Source organism: Mauremys reevesii, linkage group 6 (genome assembly GCF_016161935.1).
Source record: "Mauremys reevesii isolate NIE-2019 linkage group 6, ASM1616193v1, whole genome shotgun sequence".
In the NCBI taxonomy this organism is placed as follows: Eukaryota; Metazoa; Chordata; order Testudines; family Geoemydidae; genus Mauremys; species Mauremys reevesii.
This window is the reverse complement of record NC_052628.1, coordinates 87,034,106-87,055,548: the sequence shown is the minus strand read 5'-3', so window position 1 is coordinate 87,055,548 and position 21,443 is coordinate 87,034,106. Positions and strand designations below refer to the sequence as shown.

Sequence of the window (21,443 nt, the reverse complement as noted above, 5' to 3'; positions counted from 1 at the left end):
AGGTACATCAACTCATCTAGATACTTGCCTAGTTTTACAACAGGCTACATGAAAAGCACTGGCGAAGTCAGTACAAACTAAAATTTCATACAGACAATGACTTGTTTAAATTGTTCTATATACTACACAGAAATGTAAGTACAATATTTATATTCCAATTGATTTATTTTATAATTATATGGTAAAATGAGAAAGTAAACAATTTTTCAGTAATAGTGTTCTCTAACATTTTTGTCTGATTTTGTAAGCAAGTAGTTTTTAAGTGAGGAAGCTTGGGGGTACACAAGACAAATCAGACTCCTGAAAGGGGTACAGTGGTCTGGAGAGCTTGAGAACTTCTGCTCTAACCAACACTTAATTCAAGAGCTCCTTTAATGTAATAACTGGATATACAGGAGTCATTTATAATGCGTATAGTCATTAAAAATGACAACACAGTAGCATGGATTAATGCACTCAAGCACAGCAAGTTCCTTAGGCAGATATCAAGTAATTCTTAGGAAAAATAAGTGTCAGTGCAGGAATCTGAATATTTTGATACGTTTCATATTTTAGGGCTTTGTTTTGACCGTCTCCTTTTCAATGCTTTGGGACCCCTCCGCTCCCACATTATTTCTCCAGCAATGTGTCAAATTCATTGTTTTGAAAAACTCTCTACTGAAGTTTTCCGTAGAAGCAATAAATAAACTGGTGCAGCAGAGGGAAATCTGCAGCCCAACCAGGACACAACAGAAATTTATCACGAGCCCATTTATATTTCTGCAGAGCTGTGGTCAGCAGAAAGCTCTGGAAAGAACCAGGTCTGTGCTTCCAACAGAAAATACAAAATGCACTCATTTAAAATGTTAGGAAGTACAGCAGCAGGATTATCCCACCATTCCACTGATCTGTTTGGTACCAACTACTTCAACACAAAATGAAACTACAACTGCTGCTATTAAAGCCCCAGTTGTGCTGCAGAGGATTTCTTGCCAGTGAATTTCACAGCATAAAACAGTTTTTTTGTTTAAAAAAAGAGGCAGATGGAATTTTAAAGGATCCCAAAGTGTATTTTATCGTTAAAAATTTAAGGTTGACAGATGAGAGCCAAGAAACCAAGATTAAAGCCAATATTCCATTTAAAATTCATTATGGAAAAAAGTACAAAAAATTGGCATTAAGAAGACATGTTGCCTCATGTCTTCACAATGACTGTCTCTGCTTGTGCCACAGCCTTCAGGTAATTAAACCTGTTCAATAGTTTGTTATCTGTAAGGTAAGGATATGATGGAGATTCTGCATGGTGTGAAATGTATTCTCATCGACCTCATGGGTTATTTTCAATATTCTTTAAGAAGTTTGTTTCTAATAAGAAAGCTTTAGTTTGTTTTTTGTTCTATATAAAACATAACCAACTCATGTATACAAGTGGGAAATGTAATGCATGATCATACCTGTTTGAAACACAAGCTCTTTCCCTCCTACACCTGCTGCCTCCAGGTTAATAAATGCTCTAATCGACTTGGCCCAGCGGTGTTGTGTAATGAAGCCATGACTAGCCTTGACAGGAAGCAAAGAAGATATAGGTCAAATATCTTTAAGACAAAGCCTAGAAATTGTTTTCCAAAAGAGGCACCTAGAATTCAGATTTTGACAGGGAAAGATCATAGGTGCATTCAGGTGAAGTCAGAAGTTTGAGAGCACAGGGAAGAGAAGCAATCAACATAACAGAATTCACTCATCTGCATCCATGACACCACCACAACATGTCTCCTCTTTCTTCATGCCCTCAAAACCACTATGTTCATGCTCACTGTTTCGTGTCAAATCCAAATATTTAATATGTATATCATTACATACTAGAGAGTCCAATCAGCCAGGCCCTTTACAAACACAAACACAGACACACAGTGTTTATCTCAGAGAGCTTACATGCCTACAAACAATAGTTTAGCATAGTTTACAATCCGGTTTTGTAATAACAAAATAAATTTAGCTAATTATTACTGATTATCATGAATGCAACAGGTTCTCTACTATGGCTTACTAACTAAACTGTTCCACCTGAATTATAAATGAAGAACCACATAATACACAGACTTCCATAACAGTACACTAGTATGGTTAGACTTGTAGTGTAAATGTAAATTGAACACTAAGACTACTGTACACTTCCAGAATAATGTAAAAAAGTTACCTTAATCTAAGTGAGAATCATGCCTGTAGAGTAAATGAGCCTTTAGAGTTACAAGGTCTGTTAACTTTCACCAATAGAAAGTTATACAGCATTAAAATACTTTTTCAGGGGCGGGCAAAGGAGGAAACGAATGGCCCAACCGTGACAAAAGACACTTTAACGCAAACAAATAAAATAATCAATTTGCACTTCTGTAACGTCTGTCATAGGAAATCAAAACATTTACAAATATTAAGTATTTCACCCATCTGAAAACAAGTCTAAATGATGCACATTTTTTTAAACTCAACGTCACACCAATGAGAGGTAGAGCTGGGAGTAGAAGATTCTCAGTCCTCTGAGCTGAGCAACACGTGATGCTGCATCTTACTTGCAACACTTAGGAACCTACTCATTAAGGCAATATTGTGAGCATTCATAATTCAGGTATAAAATTAACTTTAAGTAGCAAGTAGCTTTTCCTCAGATAATTAAAAAGCAGATTAACATCTGTAACTGACATTTAGACTTGTAAAATACAAGTTATACCTATAATTACCTATAAGTTATACCTATAATTATTATTTTCTTTGTCAATCATCTTTAATTCAGGGTTCTGATTATGCATGTTTTATAAATCTGGCATACTAATTAATCTTACCTGCAAGATATTTTCTTCTGCGCCATTGAAAAGGAATATGACAGCATGTTGCAAGGGATCAGATGATTTTGAGAGAGTGTTCAGTATTTCAAGCATCACTGAGCAACTAACAGCATCATCACTGGCACCTTAATAAGTGGAACAGAGCAGCTAATGTGAGATATTTAACATGGTTAAGACCTGTGCCCTCAACTTGACCCTTAACTACTCAAACATATTTAAAACGTACATCATCCACCTCATTTTTGAAAACCTAATATTATTACAAGTGACACGTCATAACACTACAAAGATTTTTAAAAAATGTATTATTCCTCACTAATTTTATTCAGACTATACACAATGTGCGAACAAATGAAGTTTCAGTGTTTCCCTTTGCATAATCAGTTTCCTGTATTTGCACAAGTCCTTTACAGCAATGACAAAGAAAAAAACATTTAAAAGCAAAAACTGCCAAGTAGACTGGAAAGATATAGTATTTAAGATTAAAAAAAAAAAAGTTAAAAGTAAACTGAACAGATTTAAAGTCAAGTGTGTTCCTTTAATATTTATGTTCTGATATTTTCATAATAAATTATATTAATTGTACCTACAGCGATATTAGATAAATCTATGCAAAAAAATAGTGCTAGAGGAAACAGTGTAAAATGGTTTTAAAATACTGGACCAAACATTCATTCTTTTCTTAAAATAAAAAGTTTCAAGTATTATTTTAAAAGCACTTGTGTAATAATCCAGCTTCTGATGAGAGTTAGCTTTTGGCATATCACCACGCTGCACAAGTAAAGTAATCTTTAAGTCTGTGGGTTGTTTATCCTTAAACATTACATGAACAAACATTGACATAGAGCAGTGGTTCCCAAACTGGGGTTCGCGAAATGTATTAGGGGGTTCTCAAAAAAAAAATCTGTAATGGCGGTCAGAGCCGTCCCTAGGGACCCAGATGGGAGGGCCAGCAGCCCGAGCCCTGTGGAGCGCTGGACCCCAGCCGTGCAGGCAGCAGCTGACACCCTGTCACTGGCAGACAGGGGAAGTCGAGCAGCATGCGGGGCAAAGTCAGAGGGGGGAGCTGTACCTGGGGGGCCAGTCAGGCTAATCCCTGGCCCCGCACCCCCCGATGGCGGAAGAAAAAGTATTTGCACGCCAAATCAGCCAGAACCAAGGTCACTGTAGCCAAAGCAGCGATAATGACCCTCAGTTAGTTCATACTCAGTCATTCTCTGTAGCATGCTGTTTTGCTCCAATGAGACATGAGTGAATCTTCTCATTTACTAGGTTGTTCGTTTGTTAGTGTTCCAGTGTGTTACTTTCATTTGAAATGTTGTACACCTAATATGGACAAGTGGCTGAAAATGGAAAGTGTAAAGATGAGAGAAAATGAACGTTTGACATCAGCTAGTGTTTCGTCAACTACAAAGTGTGGAAAATCTAAGTCAAATGATCATGATGGTCCTGAAAAGTTGCTTATGAAGAAAAGAAAATATGACAACGATTATATAAAATATGGCTTTACGTGCACTGGTGATCAAAAATGTCCAAAACCACAGTGCATAATTTGTGGTGATGTTCTAGCAAACAGCAGCCACAAACCTTCTCTACTTCGGCACAACTTAGAAACTAGGGATCCCACACAACTCGTCAAGCGTGTTGATTTTTTCAAGCAAAAATTAGTCAAGTGGAAAAGTGACATTACCAGTTTTGTATCCAAAGCAAGTACTGATAACGAAAATGCACTTGAAATGCAATATCAAGTGAGCTACCGAGTAGCAAAAGCATCAGAAGCCCATACCATAGCAGAGAGCTTGATTGTCTTTTATTAATGGACCAGAGTTCATTGCATGCTCAGAGAAAAGGCTGAAAAAAGGATTGACATAGTACCTTTGTCCAATGTCATTAACTTTTCGTGACAAAGTTACTATGTCATGTCAAGTAATGTAGAGACCACAATTGTACACAGAGTGAAAAATAGTCCATATTATGATATACTATTGGATGAATCAACTGATGTTGCTAAGGTATTCTGCTAGTGTTTGTACGTTATGTGAATGAAGGTCTGGTTGAAGACAACTTGTTGTTTTGCCAACCACGGAAAGAACGGACAACTGGAGAAGATATCTTCAATCTGACTAATACATATTTTCAAGAAAAGGAAATAGATTGGTCTCATTGCCTAGGCATTTGCACTGATGGGGCCACATCAATGATGGGGAATAGACCGGATTTGTAGCTCGAACAAAAAAAGGCTGCATCAAAACATCTCTTGGACTCATTGCAGTATCCATAGACAAGCCCTCACAGCAAAATGCATGCTTGATGGACTGAAGGAAGTGCTGAACAATGCAGTGAAAATGGTGAATTTCATAAAATCATAGCCAACAAATTCCAGAATATTTCACATACTTTGTGAAGAAATGGGTCGTGTACACAATTGTCTGTTGTCCCATACCAAAGTTAGACCGCTCTCACATGGCAAAATCTTTGTGCGCTTGTTTGAGCTTAGAACGGAAATCCTTGTTTTTTTTCAGCAACCACCCCTTCCGCCTCGACAGCTGTATGGAAAATTATGTCTGGCTCCAGAGCCTAGCTTATTTAGCAGACATTTTCTTGAGGATTAATGACCTACATTTGTCTCTTCAAGGCCTCAATATAACAGTTTTCAACGTGCAAGACTGAGCTGAATCCATGATAAAGAAGTTGCAGTTCTGAGAAAGGTGTTTGGAAAAACAATCATGAGTGTTTCACTACTCTTCATGACTTCCTGGCAGAACATAAACTTCAGTTGGATAAGTGCACTAAAACCAATATAATTGCACACCTAAAAGGACTTTGCACAACATTCAGGAAATACTTTTCAGCTATATCAGGCGATAATGACTGGATTTGCAACTCCTTTGATGATACCACTTTCTCAATGCCGATATTGAGCACTGACGAAAAAGAGAAATTGATTGAGATCTCCTGTGATTACAAACTGAAAAGGAGTTTTAGAAGTCTGTCACTGATCAACTTTTGGATGAGTTTAAGAAACAAGTACCCCCTGCTAGCAGAAAAAGCTACTATAATTTTGTTACTGTTTTCAACATACTTATGCGAGAAAGCATTTTCCTCGTATGCACATCTGAAAACTGAATACAGAAGCAGACTCAGTGCCAAACCAGACCTGAGACTTTATCTTTCTCCAGTGGTTCTAGACTTCCAAGAGCTATGCAGATCAAAGCAAGCACGTCCATTTAAAACTTTAAGACTCCTTATGAGAAACGGAAAGGGAGGTGGATATTTGTTGCTGTTTCTAAAATTAAATAGGCTGCTAGTGTTTTTTAAATTATTATGAAGAACAAGTTTAAGCTTTGGTATAGTCGTGCATTGTTTGCCTGAGCTGCTCAAGATTCAAATGCTCATGGAAGGACCTCTTTATCTGAATTGGCTTCATGCTGGTTCATGTCTGGTACTCCTTGATGAAACATGTGGTAGCCTTGTCCTATAACAGGCTTTATTGAAGTGATATGAGCTACAAAAGTGAAATCTTGGAAGAGTGTTGCCATTTTCATAATGTAATAAAATAATGTAATGATAAATAATGTAATAAATAGTGGCAAAGAGTCCTGTGGCACCTTATAGACTTCACTCACGAAAGCTCATGCTCCAATACGTCTGTTAGTCTATAAGGTGCCACAGGACTCTTTGCTGCTTTTACACATCCAGACTAACACAGCTACCCCTCTGATACGTAATAAATAGCATGTAATAAGCGTGTCATAAAAAAACAAATTATTTCCAAGATCACTGCTTCTATAATTTAATTTATTCTCAGAAAAGGGAGAAAATCCCTGGAAATATTCATTTTTAGGAGGGGGCTCCCGAGATTTGGTATTTTCATGAAAGGGGTTCTCAGGTTGTAAAAGTTTGGGAACCACTGACATAGAGCATACTCAATGTGAAAACTAATAAAAAGCCTCTTCACAGAAGTAAACCAAAGAGAATTCTGTAACATTTATGCAGCAACATTTAAATAATTACATACAAAGAACATACGTTAAAACATTATTAGGGTTGCAAAGTCAAGTACTCAAAAGGTATGAAATGCCAGAAACATGCATTCATGGTCCTTAATTACATACTATCTTTTCCATAGGGCCCCGGCCTCATTCAGTGTATAGGAGGGATTATTTTCCCTTAATGAGGATCTAGTCAATATTTTATTGTTTCCTCATGGTTCAATATATGGCCACATCCTCAGGAAGGAACTCCAGCAAGATGGGAGATCAGCATCTGCAAAGACCCACTGTCTTTCCTAATGGCCCATCCAGGCTGATTGCATACTGTATGGTGAGCGTTCCCCAACTATACACAGTTGCAATTGTTACATAGTTAATATTCCTAACTTCAGATACAGAAATGATACATACATACAAATTGGATAATTACATTCAGTAAATTATAACCTTTCAAAATTCCTCACATAACCCATCTTGCATAAAACATATCTTAGTTATGCCATATTCATATCATGATATTTCTATGAAGAATATGGGGGCTTAACGTCACACTGGCATTTCCTAACTTTTTGATTGTTAACTTTGCAATTTTAATCATGTTCTTTTAACATGGTTTTTGTGTTGCAATTTCCTAGATTTTTTAGAAAAGCAAAAGCAGAAATTCTGTCATATAGTATCATGCTGACACCCACACAGTTCCTCAGAACTGGAACCTCTAAATCTACTGCACAGCTTCCCCTTGAGCTAATGGAGTGACTGATAGCAGTGGTAGGTCATCATAGTCTATGTGGACCAACAGTAGAGGCAGGTGAGACACACTCTGCCACTGGTTTTCACGGGTATTTGTTGATGGCAAAGGAATAGCAAAGCTTTGGGATCTCAAGCTTCATTTCAGGTTCTGGAGGGGTGTGTGCTTGAGTGGACACTGGCTCTTCTGCCCATTCCCTCCAAACTTGATCCTTCTGCTCCATCCCCTCCAACTTGTCCCTGTCATACCTCTTCCTCCTCTCCTCCCCCAAAGCTTTGTCCCAGTCCCATTCTCCTTCACTACCCAGTACCAGTCTCCTTGCCCAGCCAGTCCTAGTCTTTGTCCCACTTCCGCATCTTGTCTGATGTCTCCCTTCTCTGCCAACACTTGCTCCTATTCCTAGTTTCACTGCCTGGGCTTCTCATCCAGTCTCAGTCTCCCTCTCACACATACCCTCCTGGGCTCCTTGCTCCAATGTCCCCCACAGCTCTTAGTCTAATAATAAAATAATAATAAATAATAATAAATGGAGATATACCTATCTCATAGAACTGGAAGGGACCCTGAAAGGTCTCTGAGTCCAGCCCCCTGCCTTCACTAGCAGGACCAAGTACTGATTTTGCCCCAGATCCCTAAGTGGCCCCCCCTCAAGGACTGAACTCACAACCCTGGGTTTAGCAGGCCAATGCTCAAACTACTGAGCTATCACTCTCCGCAACCTCTGTGATCCTCCTCTCCAGCTATCTGGCTCCCAGTTCCCCCTTACCTCCACATTTCCCTCCCCAGTTCTCTCCGCCTCCACTTTCCCAGACTCCTTGTCCCCATCCGCTTTCCCTCCCCCAGCTCCAGATTTCAAGTCAGACAGCTTCCTATGCTATACTGCCTTAGGGTCAGCAGGGAAGTCACTGAGAGCACAAGAGAGACAGGCTCCCTACTCTCAAGTTCCAGTGCCCAGCCCTAACCATGCCCAGAGCAGCTTGCAATTAAAGGGAAAGCCCAGCTTCATGCCTGTACCCCTAGGCTGGAAGGAACATGCTCAGTCACTCCATGAGAATGGTGCATGCACAGTCTGGTCCACATGGTCCATAGGAGTTATGACAGAATGGAACTATGCCGTTTCCCCCTCCACCAAGCCACTCCTCACAGCCGATTTAAGCATAGAACTGTGACATTTCCCAAGGGTAACCAAGGTTGTGAGGCACCTCGCTACCACTGCTGTGAGGAAGTCTTATCTGTGCAGCCATGTCTCAGCTTCCTAATTCCACTGGCCACACAAGTACTCCCTGCTCAGTCTAGACAGACTCTACTGTCCCTCTGCAGGTCAGTGATAGGTACACTCCAATCCCTGAACCCATAAGAAAGTCTGCAGAAAAGAATCATTACTTTTTCATGGACTTTATGTCCATAAGGCCAGGACTACTTTTCTGGCAACCGTATTCACCCACTGACAGTCTATACTATTACGTTCACCACTTTTACAAGACTATGATAAACTTTGTATAATGTATGTCTTGTGAGGTTTCATTTGAAAAGTCAGAATTTGCTGAATGTCATTATTCTGGTGAAATATGTGTAGCAACACTATAAGTGAAGTTAAAAGATTCTGCTGTATGATTGTTACTGAAATATGTTGTGACTCTGGGTAGAGCCCACAAACCAGTTTTTTCAGAGACAAAGACACACTGGCGTTGAAAAGCTATCACCTGCCTAAGTGGCCATTCTGCAGCAGAGGGAAGGTGTGAATTGCACACACGTATATTGCATCATAAGAATGGTTCAAACCTCACGTCCACAAAAGTTTGCTTTTCCCTTGCACTCCAGCAGGGTGTTGCCCTCACAGAGGGGAGGGGGGCATAAGAATGTGAGACAGCAGTCTTCAACTCACTTCTCCAATCTCTCTGCTCATGACATTAAAGAATATCTGAAGGACACTGAAATAAGGGGGAGGAGTCCCAGTCTGAAAGCAAACCCAGCCTGTGAAATTTACTGCAGCATATGGTGAGAGAAAACCATTTGCTTTTAAGTTCACTTTTAGCTTGTTAAGTTAGGTATTAGCTTGCATTTTACTTTTTTATTTTTTGTAACCAATCCTGAAATGTATGCATCATCACTTGTAATCACTTAAAATCTGTCTACACCTATCTTACTGTTTTATCTAACCAATGTGTTTGGATTAGTATGGAAAACTCCATTGGGGATAACAAGGTTTGTGCATTATCATTTTCCTTTCATGAAATGACGGACTTCCTATGAGCTTGTATTGTTCAGAAGGGTACCGAGCCATATAAGACACACATTTCTAGGGGGACAAGCCTAGGAGTAGGAATCTGCAGGAGCTGCCCTGTATGTAATTCATGAGTGAAAGGTCAGAGTGCTCAAGAATTTAGTTAGGAGTTAATTTGCATGCTGAAGGCTGAGAGAGCAGGCCAGGAGTGAATGTTTGACAGCAATGCAGTGTAAAAAGCACCCCAGTCTAAAGAACTAAGGGGACACAGCTGTTCAACAGTCCAGATTGTAGCTTGGGTAATGTCACATCCACCTTAGCTTTGGGAAAAATAATCTCACTTCCCAGAAGCCCCTGACAAGTAAGAGCACCATCCAGATGCACAAAAGCATCAGGTTTTCTGCCTACCAGATAAGGACAACAGAGGAGGCTTAGGTAGGCTGAGTGAAACCAGGAACAGCAGCACTGATCTGCCAATCTAAGAGGAAGCTCAGTGAGAATGTAGAAAAGAGGCAAGGAGAAAGTTCAATTTGCTCTGCTTAGCTCTGAGTTTCCAGCAAGTGGGAAGGGTAATCGGCCTAGCAGGGAACAGCCACATGAGTAATGACTTGAGAGAAGAGGGCCGGGAAGGAGGACACTGCAAAGCATCATCATTGGCAATCCCTTGATTCGAGGATGATCTCTACCACAGATTTACATATGAGTCCTGAGATGACTCAGGAGTACGAGCCTGGAACACAGATCTGCCTTCAGTAGGTACAGACATTTCCTGGCAGGTCAGCTGCCTGCTGGGAGAAAGGTCTTTCATTTCCCTTCCTTTTCTCTCCCCCTCTCCCTCGGCAAGGTGCTTCTCCTTGAAGCAAGCTACTGCCTGATGGAGGATGTGGTGCCACTGAGGTCAGTTGGTAGCTTGCTCCTCCCAAATTGTGATGTCCAGGTCAGTTGTCTTGAGATACACTTTCAATGCGTCTTTGTAGCATTTCCTCTGACCACCATGGTCATGCTAAGCAGGCTTAAGGCCAACCCTCAGTTTGTAGGCATTCTCTCTCAGTCCTCTGATTAAAGATCTGTGGTGACTAGTGAAAGAAGAGACTGAGTGGCAGTTTTTCCATAGATAGGAATCCTGCTTCAACTGTAGTATCTCTTTGTCTGAAGGTATGCAATAGTTTAATTTTCCAGTCAAGTCAGAGTAGGATGTGTAGCCACTGTTAAAGAGACATGCAAATTTACCATCAGCAGAGGCTGCAAGATACTTTGATTTGATTTTAAGAGGCTGAATTTAAGAGCTTGGAAGTTATAGTCTGCAGTCAGGTCTCTCAAAGTAAAAAATCTATTTTTGCCTGAAACAAGCAACAATTCATTTTGCCTGCTGAGCCACAGTAGACTTGGTAGTAAAATAATAAGTATAGTTTGATTACATGCTGCTGCAAACAAAATTTGATTTGATTTTAGGAGGGAAACAGCCTCCACTTAGAAATGTTATAGCCCTTGCAATTGAAGCTTAGCCGCCACCAGGACCAAATCACATTATTTAACACATCTGTATAAAATACACATGCAGACTTTATTAATTACAAATATAACAATATCTAGTATATCAAGCCACCCTGCTGGTTTTGGATAACAAAAGTCAATTTGAATCAGTGGAAAGTAACATTGAAGGATCTGGGCCAAGTAAGTAAAATGCACGATACAGAGGAGTATGCAGAGGAATATGAGAAATTCAGATGTAAATACACTTTCCAGAATTCACAGGCAGGAAAATACTCATGGTTTCATGTCAGAGACCAAGGCTGAAATCCTGGCCCGACTAACTGCAATGGGTCACAATTTCACCCTAAATGTTTTGTGTAATTTGTTGCAAGTATGAGATACTCTTCAACATGGCTAGTCCTCTTATAAGTGGATGTAAAAGACATTGTGTGTAAAAAAAAAAAAAAAAAAAACACATTAGAAGAAATTCCTTGCATGAAAACAGTTCTGTTGCTCATGTAACATGCATCACTTTGTCCACAAGCAGCTCCTATTACTATACGGCTGTAAAAAGCATCCTAAAGAACACCAAAAGCTCTAATAAAACAGAAGCTGCTTACTCTTCATTTCGAAAAACTTTTAGAAGCCAAAAGGTATAAGTTGTCATATTAAGACAACAAAAGTTCAACAAAGACTGGTAAATACTTGCACCTACCTGGGGTATTTGGTACAGAGTCAAAGTGACAATTGGATAGCACGGCATGCTTAGCTCCACTTCTGGGTTCCAACTTAACCACAACATTAGTTATGTTTGCATAGTAACTGGTAAAACCACCTAAGAAGTCAATGCTGAAGGAGCCTGTTGGCCTCTGTATATCTACAGAAATCTTGTGTGCATCACTGCTTTTGCTTTCAATTGCCTTAATTTGTCCTAAGAGGTAGTTAACTGTGAGAATTTCATTTTCTGGACTTCCAACTGTCCTGGGACCAACTGCTGTTATATTTTCAAGATATTCCCTAGAAGAGATAAATTGAAGCATTAACAATGCAGCTCTCTTGTAACAAATGCATTCAATATGCAACTTGGCCATAATTTGTACATTTTCAGATACCCTTTCATTCCATAAGCTAAGCAGAAGATGCTTAAATCACCTAGCATGTACTGCATCTGAACACTGCTAAAATTACTAATGCTATTAAGGTCAAAGGTTAAGGCCTTTTGCTCAGTGCCATGTTGCCTACCAGAACCAGGGAGAAGTGTGACAGCACTAAACAACGCCTTTCTGTGTGACAATATGACAATCCACTTATTTTATCTTTCAAAATAAGAATATCAGCAGTGACAATCTGCATAGAAAAAAGCATGAAGGGAGAGCAAACTGTCAAGTAAGTTCTTTGCTTTTTGATGCATATATATCACACCCCCAACCCCATCCCCCGCAGGTCTGAACAAGCACATTCTTAGGCCTGGTCTACACTAGGATTTTAATTCGAATTTATCAGCGTTAATTCGAACTAACCGCTCAACCGTCCACACCAGGAAGCCATTTAATTCGAACTAGAGGGCTCTTTAGTTCGAATTTGGTACTCCACCCCGGCAGGTGGAGTAACGCTAAATTCGCACTTGCTAGCTCGAATTAGGCTTGGTGTGGATGCTAATCGAACTTAGCAGCTCCGGGAGCTATCCCACAGTGCACCACTCTGTTGACGCTCTGGACAGCAGTCCGAGCTTGGATTCTCTGGCCAGCCACACAGGAAATGACGCGCGAAAATTTGAATTCATTTTCCTGTCTGGGCGGTTTGAATCTGACGTTCTGGTTGCACATCGGGGCGAGCTCCGCAGCACCTGCAACGATGCAGAGCTCTCCAGCAGAGGAGTCCGGGCAATCCCAGAATAGAAAGAGGTCCCCAGCATGGACTGACCGGGAAGTCCAGGATCTGATCGCTGTGTGGGGTGAGGAGTCTGTGCTCTCGGAGCTGCGCTCCAACAAGCGGAACGCGAAGACCTTCGAGAAGGTCTCTAAAGCCATGAAAGACAAAGGATACAGCCGGGATGCGATGCAATGCCGCGTGAAAGTGAAGGACCTAAGACAAGGGTATCAAAAAGTCAGAGCGGCAAACGGACGCTCCGGAGCCCAGCCCCAGACATGCCGCTTCTACGAGGCACTGCACTGCATGCCATTCTAGGTGAATGGCACACCAGTGCCCCACCAGTGACGGTGGACTCCGAGGACGGAATAGTGTACCGGGACAGTTCCTCCTCCCTGTTCGCCGATGGGGAAGATGAGGAAGGGTCTTTTGAGGACGGCGCAGGCGACATCGAACCCACTCCCGCTTTCCCTGACAGCCAGGATCTCTTCATCACCCTCACAGAGATCCCCTACCAACCGTCCCCGCCCGTTAACCCGGACTCGGAATCAGGGGAAGGATCAGGCGGTAAGTGCTACAAACAGGGAAACATTTTTTTTTTAAGAAACAGGGATATATATAAAAAATAGAAATACTATATAAAAATTTTTAAATATGAAACTATACAAACAGCAGGTCTACACATATAGGAATGGAGCAATAGTCCTCTGGGGATAGTTCAAAAAAGCTCTCAGAGAGCAGCTGGAAAAGCCTCAGCAAGAGGTTTCTTGGGAGAGGTGCTTTATTGGGTGCTCCGTTGAAGCACACTCTTCCGCGCCAGGCCATCCTAAGGTAAAGGGGAAGCATCGCCTCGACAAGCATGGCAGCGTATGGTCCTGGTCTGTGCAGGGCTTCTGTTAACATCCGCTCTCTCTGTGTGCGCCTGACACGCCTCAGGGTGATGTCGTTGTGGAAGTGCTGCATCTAATTAGTGGAATTAGTGTACTGTTACTATTGTGCATGGTAGACTTTTACTTTGCATAAGAATGACCCTCGCTTAACAGAGTTTTACTTTGCATAAGAATGACCTCGCTAACAGAGTTTTACTTTGCATAAGAATGACCTCGCTTAACAGAGTTTTACTTTGCATAAGAATGACCTCGCTTAACAGCCACGTGTTGCAGGCCTCAGAGGAAAAGCATACAGGGTCTTTCCTGCTCACTGGCGGGAGATGCCGCATAACGCTCATCTTTTCAGCTTTGCACATTGCCTCCAGCAGGAGAGCACAGCTAAGCACTAACCGATAAGCACTCTGTACTGTATGGCTTACCAGGACTTTGTGCAAGAGGGATGCAGCTGTCTCTCCTCGCCAGCGCTATCCAGTGCAATCGCGCCGCCAATGAGAGCGTATTCAAATCTCGGACTAGTTCCGAGATCTCCTGAGACTTGGTTCCCTGTTTGGTCTTCTTAACTGAAAATGACTAGACTGTGTTTACTGTTGGCAAACATGTATTTGTTCAAGGAAATCACCTACTTTTTCGCCTCACACAGATTCGCTCCTTCCCGACTGCCCCGCCATCCCCACGCAGAGGCTGGCTCAGATTAGACGCCGAAAGAAAAGACAAGGGACGACATGTTCCAGGAACTGATGGCCAGCTCCAGAGCGGAGGCGGCAGAGCAGAGACAGTCGAGGGAGAGCCTGTGTCAGCAGCATCGCACACACCTGGAACGGGAGGATAGGTGGCGGCAGGAAGACCAGCAGGCGACTCAAACGCTGCTTGGTCTAATGAGGAGCAAACGGAGACGCCCGGCGCCTTGTAGATGTTCTGCAAGACCGCAGTCAGGAGGAGAGAGCCCTGCAGTGCATCTGCAACCGCCTCCAACGCCAAGAAGTCCTGTCCCCCCCTCACCCAAAGTGACAAGACGGAGGGGCGGTAGGGGCCGTGAGAACTGTCCCTGCACCGCAGCACACCGATAATGTTCGAGACAACTGTCGCGCTGTAAATTTGTACAAGCTCTTTCCTTACAGCATCAACCAGTCCCAACTCCAAGTTCAAACCCCCCACTGTGTATTACATTATTAAAAGCGGTTTGGTGTTACTGACTGTTTCCGTCACGTTTCTGGTGTCAGAAGACTTTCTGTTGTTCTGTGGGGGGGATTGTAATGTCAGTGCATAGCCCACAGTGCCATGCTACAGACTTGGCTGCAGGGTCAACTGCAGGGCACACACAGACTGCAGTCACTAGGCACCAGGGACAGTCTGTGTGGTGTATGCTGCCCCGGGTCTTTCCTTGATGTGTATGCTTGTGCAGGGTCCTGGTGCCTGACATCCCCGAATGTAAAGGCAGGCTTCCCTTCACATGCACTTGGATCCTCACGATCCTCCCCGGTGCCCTGAGCCCCAAAAAGAGACCTCATCCAGGGGCAGATACTCACCCTTCCCCCACACCCCTCACCCCTTCCAACGCCCAAACCCACAGCCGTCATGGTAACCCCTATCCAAAGACGGCACCCCTCGCCCCTTCCTGCAAACCCACCCATCAGTGCACACCTTAACCAGCACAGAATGCTTCCATGTTTCAACGAAGAAACAGAAATGCAAAGTCAACGAAAGATTTATTATTAATTACTAAAACATGTCCTTAGTTTTAAAACGTCCTTGGGAAGTGGGGGAAACTTGGTTTATGATCAGGCTCTCTTAAAATCAAGTGGACAGTCACAGGTTACCCTGCTCTGCGAGGAAACTCGCTTTCAAAGCCTCCTGATGCATATCGCTTCCCGCTGGGATATTCTCTCAGCACGGGTGTCTGGCTGATCGTAAACAGCAGCCAGGCGATTTGCCTCAACCTCCCAAGCGGCCAAAAGGTCTCGCCTTGCTCTCACAGAGATTGTGGAGCACACAGCAAGCAGCAATAACTACGGGATATTCTTTCGCTGATGTCCGAGCGAGTCAGTAAGGTCCGCCATCTCCCTTGAGACGTCCGAAAGCACACTCCACCACCATTCTGCACTTGCTCAGCCGGTAGTTGAAGAGTTCCTTTCAGTGTCCAAGGCGCCTGTATAGGGCTTCATGAGCCAGGGCATTAGCGGGTAGGCCGGGTCCCCGAGGATCACTGTAGGCATCTGCACATCCCCAACCGTTATTTTGTGGTCTGGGAAGAAAGTGCCTGCCTGGAGGCGTCTAAACAGACCAGAGTTCTTGAACACACGCGCGTCATGAACCTTGCCCGCCCACCCGACGTTGATGTTGGTAAAACGTCCCCTATGGTCCACCACAGCTTGCAGCACCATTGAAAAGTAGCCCTTTCGGTTAATGTACTCGCTGGCCTGGTGGGCTGGTGCCAGGATAGGGATGTGAGTCCCATCTATAGCCCCACCGCAGTTTGGGAATCCCATCGCGGCGAAGCCATCTATGATGACCTGGACATTTCCGACAGTCACTATCTTTGAGAGCAGTTGCTCAACGATTGCGTGGGCTACTTGAATGACAGCAATCCCCACGGTAGATTTGCCCACGCCAAAGTGGTTCGCTACTGACCGGTAGCTGTCTGGCGTGGCAAGTTTCCAGAGGGCTATGGCCACTCGCTTCTGCACAGTCAGGGCTGCTCGCATCCTTGTGTCCTGGCGCTTCAGGGCAGGGGACAGCAAGTCACACAGTTCAAGGAAAGTGCCCTTACGCATCCTGAAGTTTCGCAGCCACTCTATGTCATCCCAGACCTGCAGCACTATGCGGTCCCACCAGTCTGTGCTCGTTTCCCGGGCCCAGAATCGCCGTTCCACACCATGAACTTGACCCATTGCCACCATGATCTCCACTGCCCGGCGTACCCTGCTTTGTGAGAGGTCTGCGCCACTCTCCTCACCGTGCTGCCGGAGCCTCCTCGCCCGGTTTCTCAGCATCTGACTGTGGAAGAGGTGGACGATAACGTGCGAGGAGTTGACAACGGCCATAAGTGCAGCGATGATCGCAGCGGGCTCCATGCTCGCAGTGCTGTGGCGTCCGCGCTGTAACCGACCAGAGAAGGGCGCGAACAGATTTCCCGCCGGCGCTTTCAAGGAAGACAGGGAGGGCGGGATTGACGGTTCAATGACGACACATTTTTCCCCCCAGCATGCATTGGGGGGAAATCCCACGATTCCAATGGGCAGCGGGGAGTGCGGGAACTATGGGATAGCTTCCCACAGTGCACCGCTTCCAAAGTCGAAGCTGGCCCCGTGAATGTGGACTCAGAAGTTCGAATGTGTGTATTTAGTATGGATACACAAATTCGACTTATTAAGGTCGAATCCACAAATTCGACTTAAGTAGATTCGAAATAGTCCTGTAGTGTAGACAAGCCCTTAGTAAGATTTACAAGGAGCCAAATAATAGATTTATTTTACATTTATTTCTATTTGTCAACCACCTTTCCCAAACACATTAGAACAATTAAAATTTAAGATATACAACACCAAAAGAATACACAATTTGATCACCCAAACCAGGGGTGGGCAAACTACGGCCCATGGGACATATCTGGCCCACGGAACCATCCTGCCTGGCCCTCGAGCTCCTGGCCCAGGAGGCTAGCCCCAGGCCCCTCCCCCGCTGTCTCCCCTCCCCCACAGCCTCAGCTCGCTTGCTCCACCCCGGTGCAATGCTCTGGACAGCGGGGATGTGAGCTCCTGCGGCCCAGCCTGACCCAATGCTCTGTGCTGCGTGGTGGCGGCGGTGGCAGCATGGCCCAGCTCCAGACGGGCAGCACGGCTGTAGCACCGCCAGCCACCGGTGCTCCAGGCAGCGCAGTAAGAGGGCAGGGTGCAGGGGGGTTGGATAGAGAGCAGGAAAGTTTGGGGTGGTGGTTGGGGGTGTGGATGGTGGTCAGGGGGAAACAAGGGGTTGAATGGGGGCAGGCAGGGGCGGCTCTAGAAATTCCGCCGCCCCAAGCAGGACAGGGCGGCGCGCCACGCCGCTCGCGCCGCCCTTCCCCGGTCCCGCGGCCGGGGCAGAAGTGGCTGCGGACGGTCCCGCGGTCCCGCGGCTCCGGTGGAGCATCCACAGGCACGCCTGCAGGAGCTCCGTCCGAGCCGCGGGACCAGCGCACCCGCCGCAGTCATGCCTGCGGGAGCTCAAGCGGAGCCGCGGGAACAGGGGACCCTCCGCAGTCATGCCTGCGGCAGGTCCGCCGGAGCCAAATGCCGCCCTGCCAGGACAATGCTGCCCCACGCGTCTGCTTGGCGCGCTGGGCTCTGGAGCCGGCCCTGGGGGCAGGGATACCAGGGGGCAGTCAGGAAGGGGCGGCGGGGGGTTCCGGAGGCAGTCAGGGGACAGGGAGAAGGGGTGGTTGGATGGGGCAGGGGTCCCAGGGGGCCATCAGGAATGAGAGGAGGGGTTGGATGGGGCAGCGGGGGTCCAGGGACAGGGAGCAGGGGTATGTGGATGGGGCAGAGGTCCCGGGGGGAGGGGGGCAGATAGGAGGTTGGGGACAGGCCACGACCCCCTCCCCTAACCGGCCCTCCATACAATTTACGAAATCTGATGCAACCCTCAGGCCAAAAAGTTTGCCCGCCCCGACCCAAACGTTAACACAATATTTATTCACCACAAAAATAAAACCCATGAGAAAGCCAAAAGGAAACCACAGCTCTTAAATATTTAGCTCATTTTCTCCCCAGGGTATGTCTACACTGCAAGTGAAGGTGTTAGTACAGGCAGCCATACCCACGCTAAATTTAATTTAGCTAACATGGGTAACAACAGTAGTGTAGATATTGGGACCAGGGCTAATAGCCAGAGAATGGCCATATCTACACTACCGCTTATGTCAGCAAAACTTATGTCGCTCAGCGATGTGAAAAACAAACCCCTAAGTGACATACGTTTTGCTGACATAAGTGGTTGTGTACACAGTGCTGTGTCGGCAGGAAAGCTTCTCCCAAGGACATAGCTACCACCATTCGTTGAGATGGTTTAGTTATGTCGACAGGAGAGCTCTCGACCATCATAGAGAGGCTACACGAGCAGTCTTACAGCAACACAGCTACAGCAGGACAGCTGTGCCACCGTAAGCTCACTAGTGTGGGCATGGCCTAAGATAGACAGACTTTGCTGAATGGCAGAAAAGTTAACAATTTTAGGCTCTGACAGACCAAGGGGGGAGTTCCAGAAATTAATGTTCTTCATGAAGAAAACTGACAGCAACTCCCTCCCATTTTCCCAGAATTATAATTCTTCAGGGCAACAAACATGTCTATGTGTTTGTACAATGCCTGGTACAATCAGGCCTCAAAGCAGAGTTCCACTCTGAAAACTGATAAATAAAAAAAAATAGCAATTAGATATTTTCCTTTTGTTTTCTCAAAATTAAATCTGTTCAGTGGCAAAACGTAAACTTTTACTGCTTTTTAGTCCTGTTAGCCATATACAGCCAACACAGCTAAGAGAAATGGATTCTAGTCCCCGTGTTTCATCAACAGAATTGTACAGTAGACCCTCAAGTTACAAACACCAGTTACACAATGACCAGTCAACCACACACATCATTTGGAACCGGAAGTATGCAATCAGGCAGCAGCAGAGACAAAAAAAAAAAAAAAAAGCAGCAGCAAATACAGCACAGTACTAAACTAGTAAAAACAAAAAAATAAAGGGAAAGCATCATTTTTCTTCCACATAGTAAAGTTTCAAAGTTGACTTAATACAATGTTCAGTTGTAAACTTTTAAAAGAACCCTAATGTTTTGTCCAGAGTTCGGAACAGGCAGCCTCCACTCCCAAGATGTTTGTAATTCTGAGGTTCTACTGCATGTCCAATTAGCTACTCTCTGAAAACTCTGTGAAAGCATTTGGACTGCACAGAAGTCAGTGAGGGCAGAATCTTTGGGGATGGGGATGGGGATGATGTGCGAGAGATCACACCTAGTTTGACTCTTCCACTGCAATTAGACAGCTGGCCCACTTGGCCAGTACCTGACCCAGGAGTGAGATGGGGAGGTCCGAGGACAGGATGAAGGGGGGCGGGGCACTGAGGTGCGGGACGGGGAAAGGAGGCGCTGGGAAGGACGTGGTGGGTAGGGGCACTGAGAAGGACGGGGGCGGGATGGGGGGGGGGCTGGAGGAGTCGCAGGCGCTGCCCGTACCTGGCCCGGGGAATGTCGCGGCGCTGGGAGAAGAGGGCGGGATGGGGAGGCCGCGGCGAGGGGGCGCGGGGAGGATGGGGAGAGAGGAGACGGGGGTCGCAGGCGCTGCCCGTACCTGGCCCGGGGAATGTCGCGGCGCAGGGAGAAGGAGGCGGGATGGGGAAGCCGCGGCGAGGGGGCGCGGGGCGAAGGGGGCGGGATGGGGAAGCCGCGGCGAGGGGGCGCGGGGAGAAGGGGGAGGGATTGGGAGGCCGAGGCGAGCACGCGCGGGGAACAACAGGAGGCGGGAGGATGGGGAGAGGGGACAGGAGGCTGGACGGGGGTCGCAGGCGCTGCCCGTACCTGGCCCGGGGGGCGCTGAAGTCCCGCGGCCCCGGCCGGCGCAGCAGCTGCCGCAGGGAGAGCTGCACCAGGGCCCGCAGCGCCAGCAGGTAGAGCAGCACCAGCAGCGCCCCCCGGGCCTCAGGAAGCAGCCGCCACCGGGAGCCGCCGGCGGGGCAGTCCCGCTTCTTCCCACCTGGGTCCGCCTCCCCGCGCCCCGGCAACGGCGGCGGCTGCGGAGCCCGGGGCTCCCGCTCTCCGCCAGCGGTACGGAGCCGCCTCACGGCCACCGCCGCACCCCGCTCCATAGCGAGACCGAACCGGCACTGCCCGGCAGCCTGCGCGGAGGCTGCTCTGCAAGGACGCTACGGGGCCGGATTTGGGTCAAACCAGCTCGGTTAGGGCCGCCCCACCTGGATTTCGCGGGGGAGGTGCCGGCTTCCGAGGAGTCACATGGGGAGACACCGGCAGCCATTCCCCCTCCCCCCACCCCGGAAGCCCTGGGCCCTGCCTGTGGGGGCTCCCTGCTGCCAGGAAAGCAAAGGCCGGCTTAGTTCACGCACCCAGCTCAGTTCCGTTCAGTATGTTCCTGCCCGGCTGCCAAAGAATACAGCCCAGGAGTCTTACTAGCCGTCTATTGAGCCCGTCATAAACTAGGTCGAGAGAGGCCAATTTTCAGACGTGCTGGTTATTCATAATTTCAGCTGGAAGTTGCAGATAACCAGCACCTCTGAAATTCAGCCCCTACGTGCTTCTTGCTCTGAGACTGGGTTCCTGGCTGATACTGATTGGTTGTAGTCAGTCAGGACCAGGGGTGGCACCAGGCCCCAGCACGTCTGCGGGAGGTCCACCAAAGCCTTCCGCACGCCTGCGGGAGGTCCACCGGAGCTACCTGCCGC

General features: G+C 46.0%; 1 protein-coding gene across 7 annotated transcripts in view; it reads right to left on the bottom strand.

The window, feature by feature from the left end:
• The window catches only part of ERMP1 (endoplasmic reticulum metallopeptidase 1), a 47,828-nt gene extending 26,790 nt beyond the window's left edge, over nt 1-21,038 (bottom strand). For 2 of the 7 annotated variants that reach the window (XM_039543369.1, XM_039543372.1), the window contains exons 1-4: nt 20,566-20,928; nt 11,972-12,273; nt 2,817-2,944; nt 1,434-1,539 (exon numbers count right to left, since the gene is read on the bottom strand). In XM_039543369.1, coding sequence (XP_039399303.1) covers nt 1,434-1,539; nt 2,817-2,944; nt 11,972-12,273; nt 20,566-20,852 — 823 coding nt within the window. In that variant the 5' untranslated portion in view covers nt 20,853-20,928. Of the gene's footprint in view, nt 1-1,433; nt 1,540-2,816; nt 2,945-11,971; nt 12,278-20,565; nt 20,931-20,957 lie in introns of those variants that run through there. The other 5 variants (XM_039543375.1, XM_039543370.1, XM_039543371.1 and 2 more) reach the window with 5 other exon arrangements.
• Nucleotides 21,039-21,443: the final 405 nt, after the last annotated feature.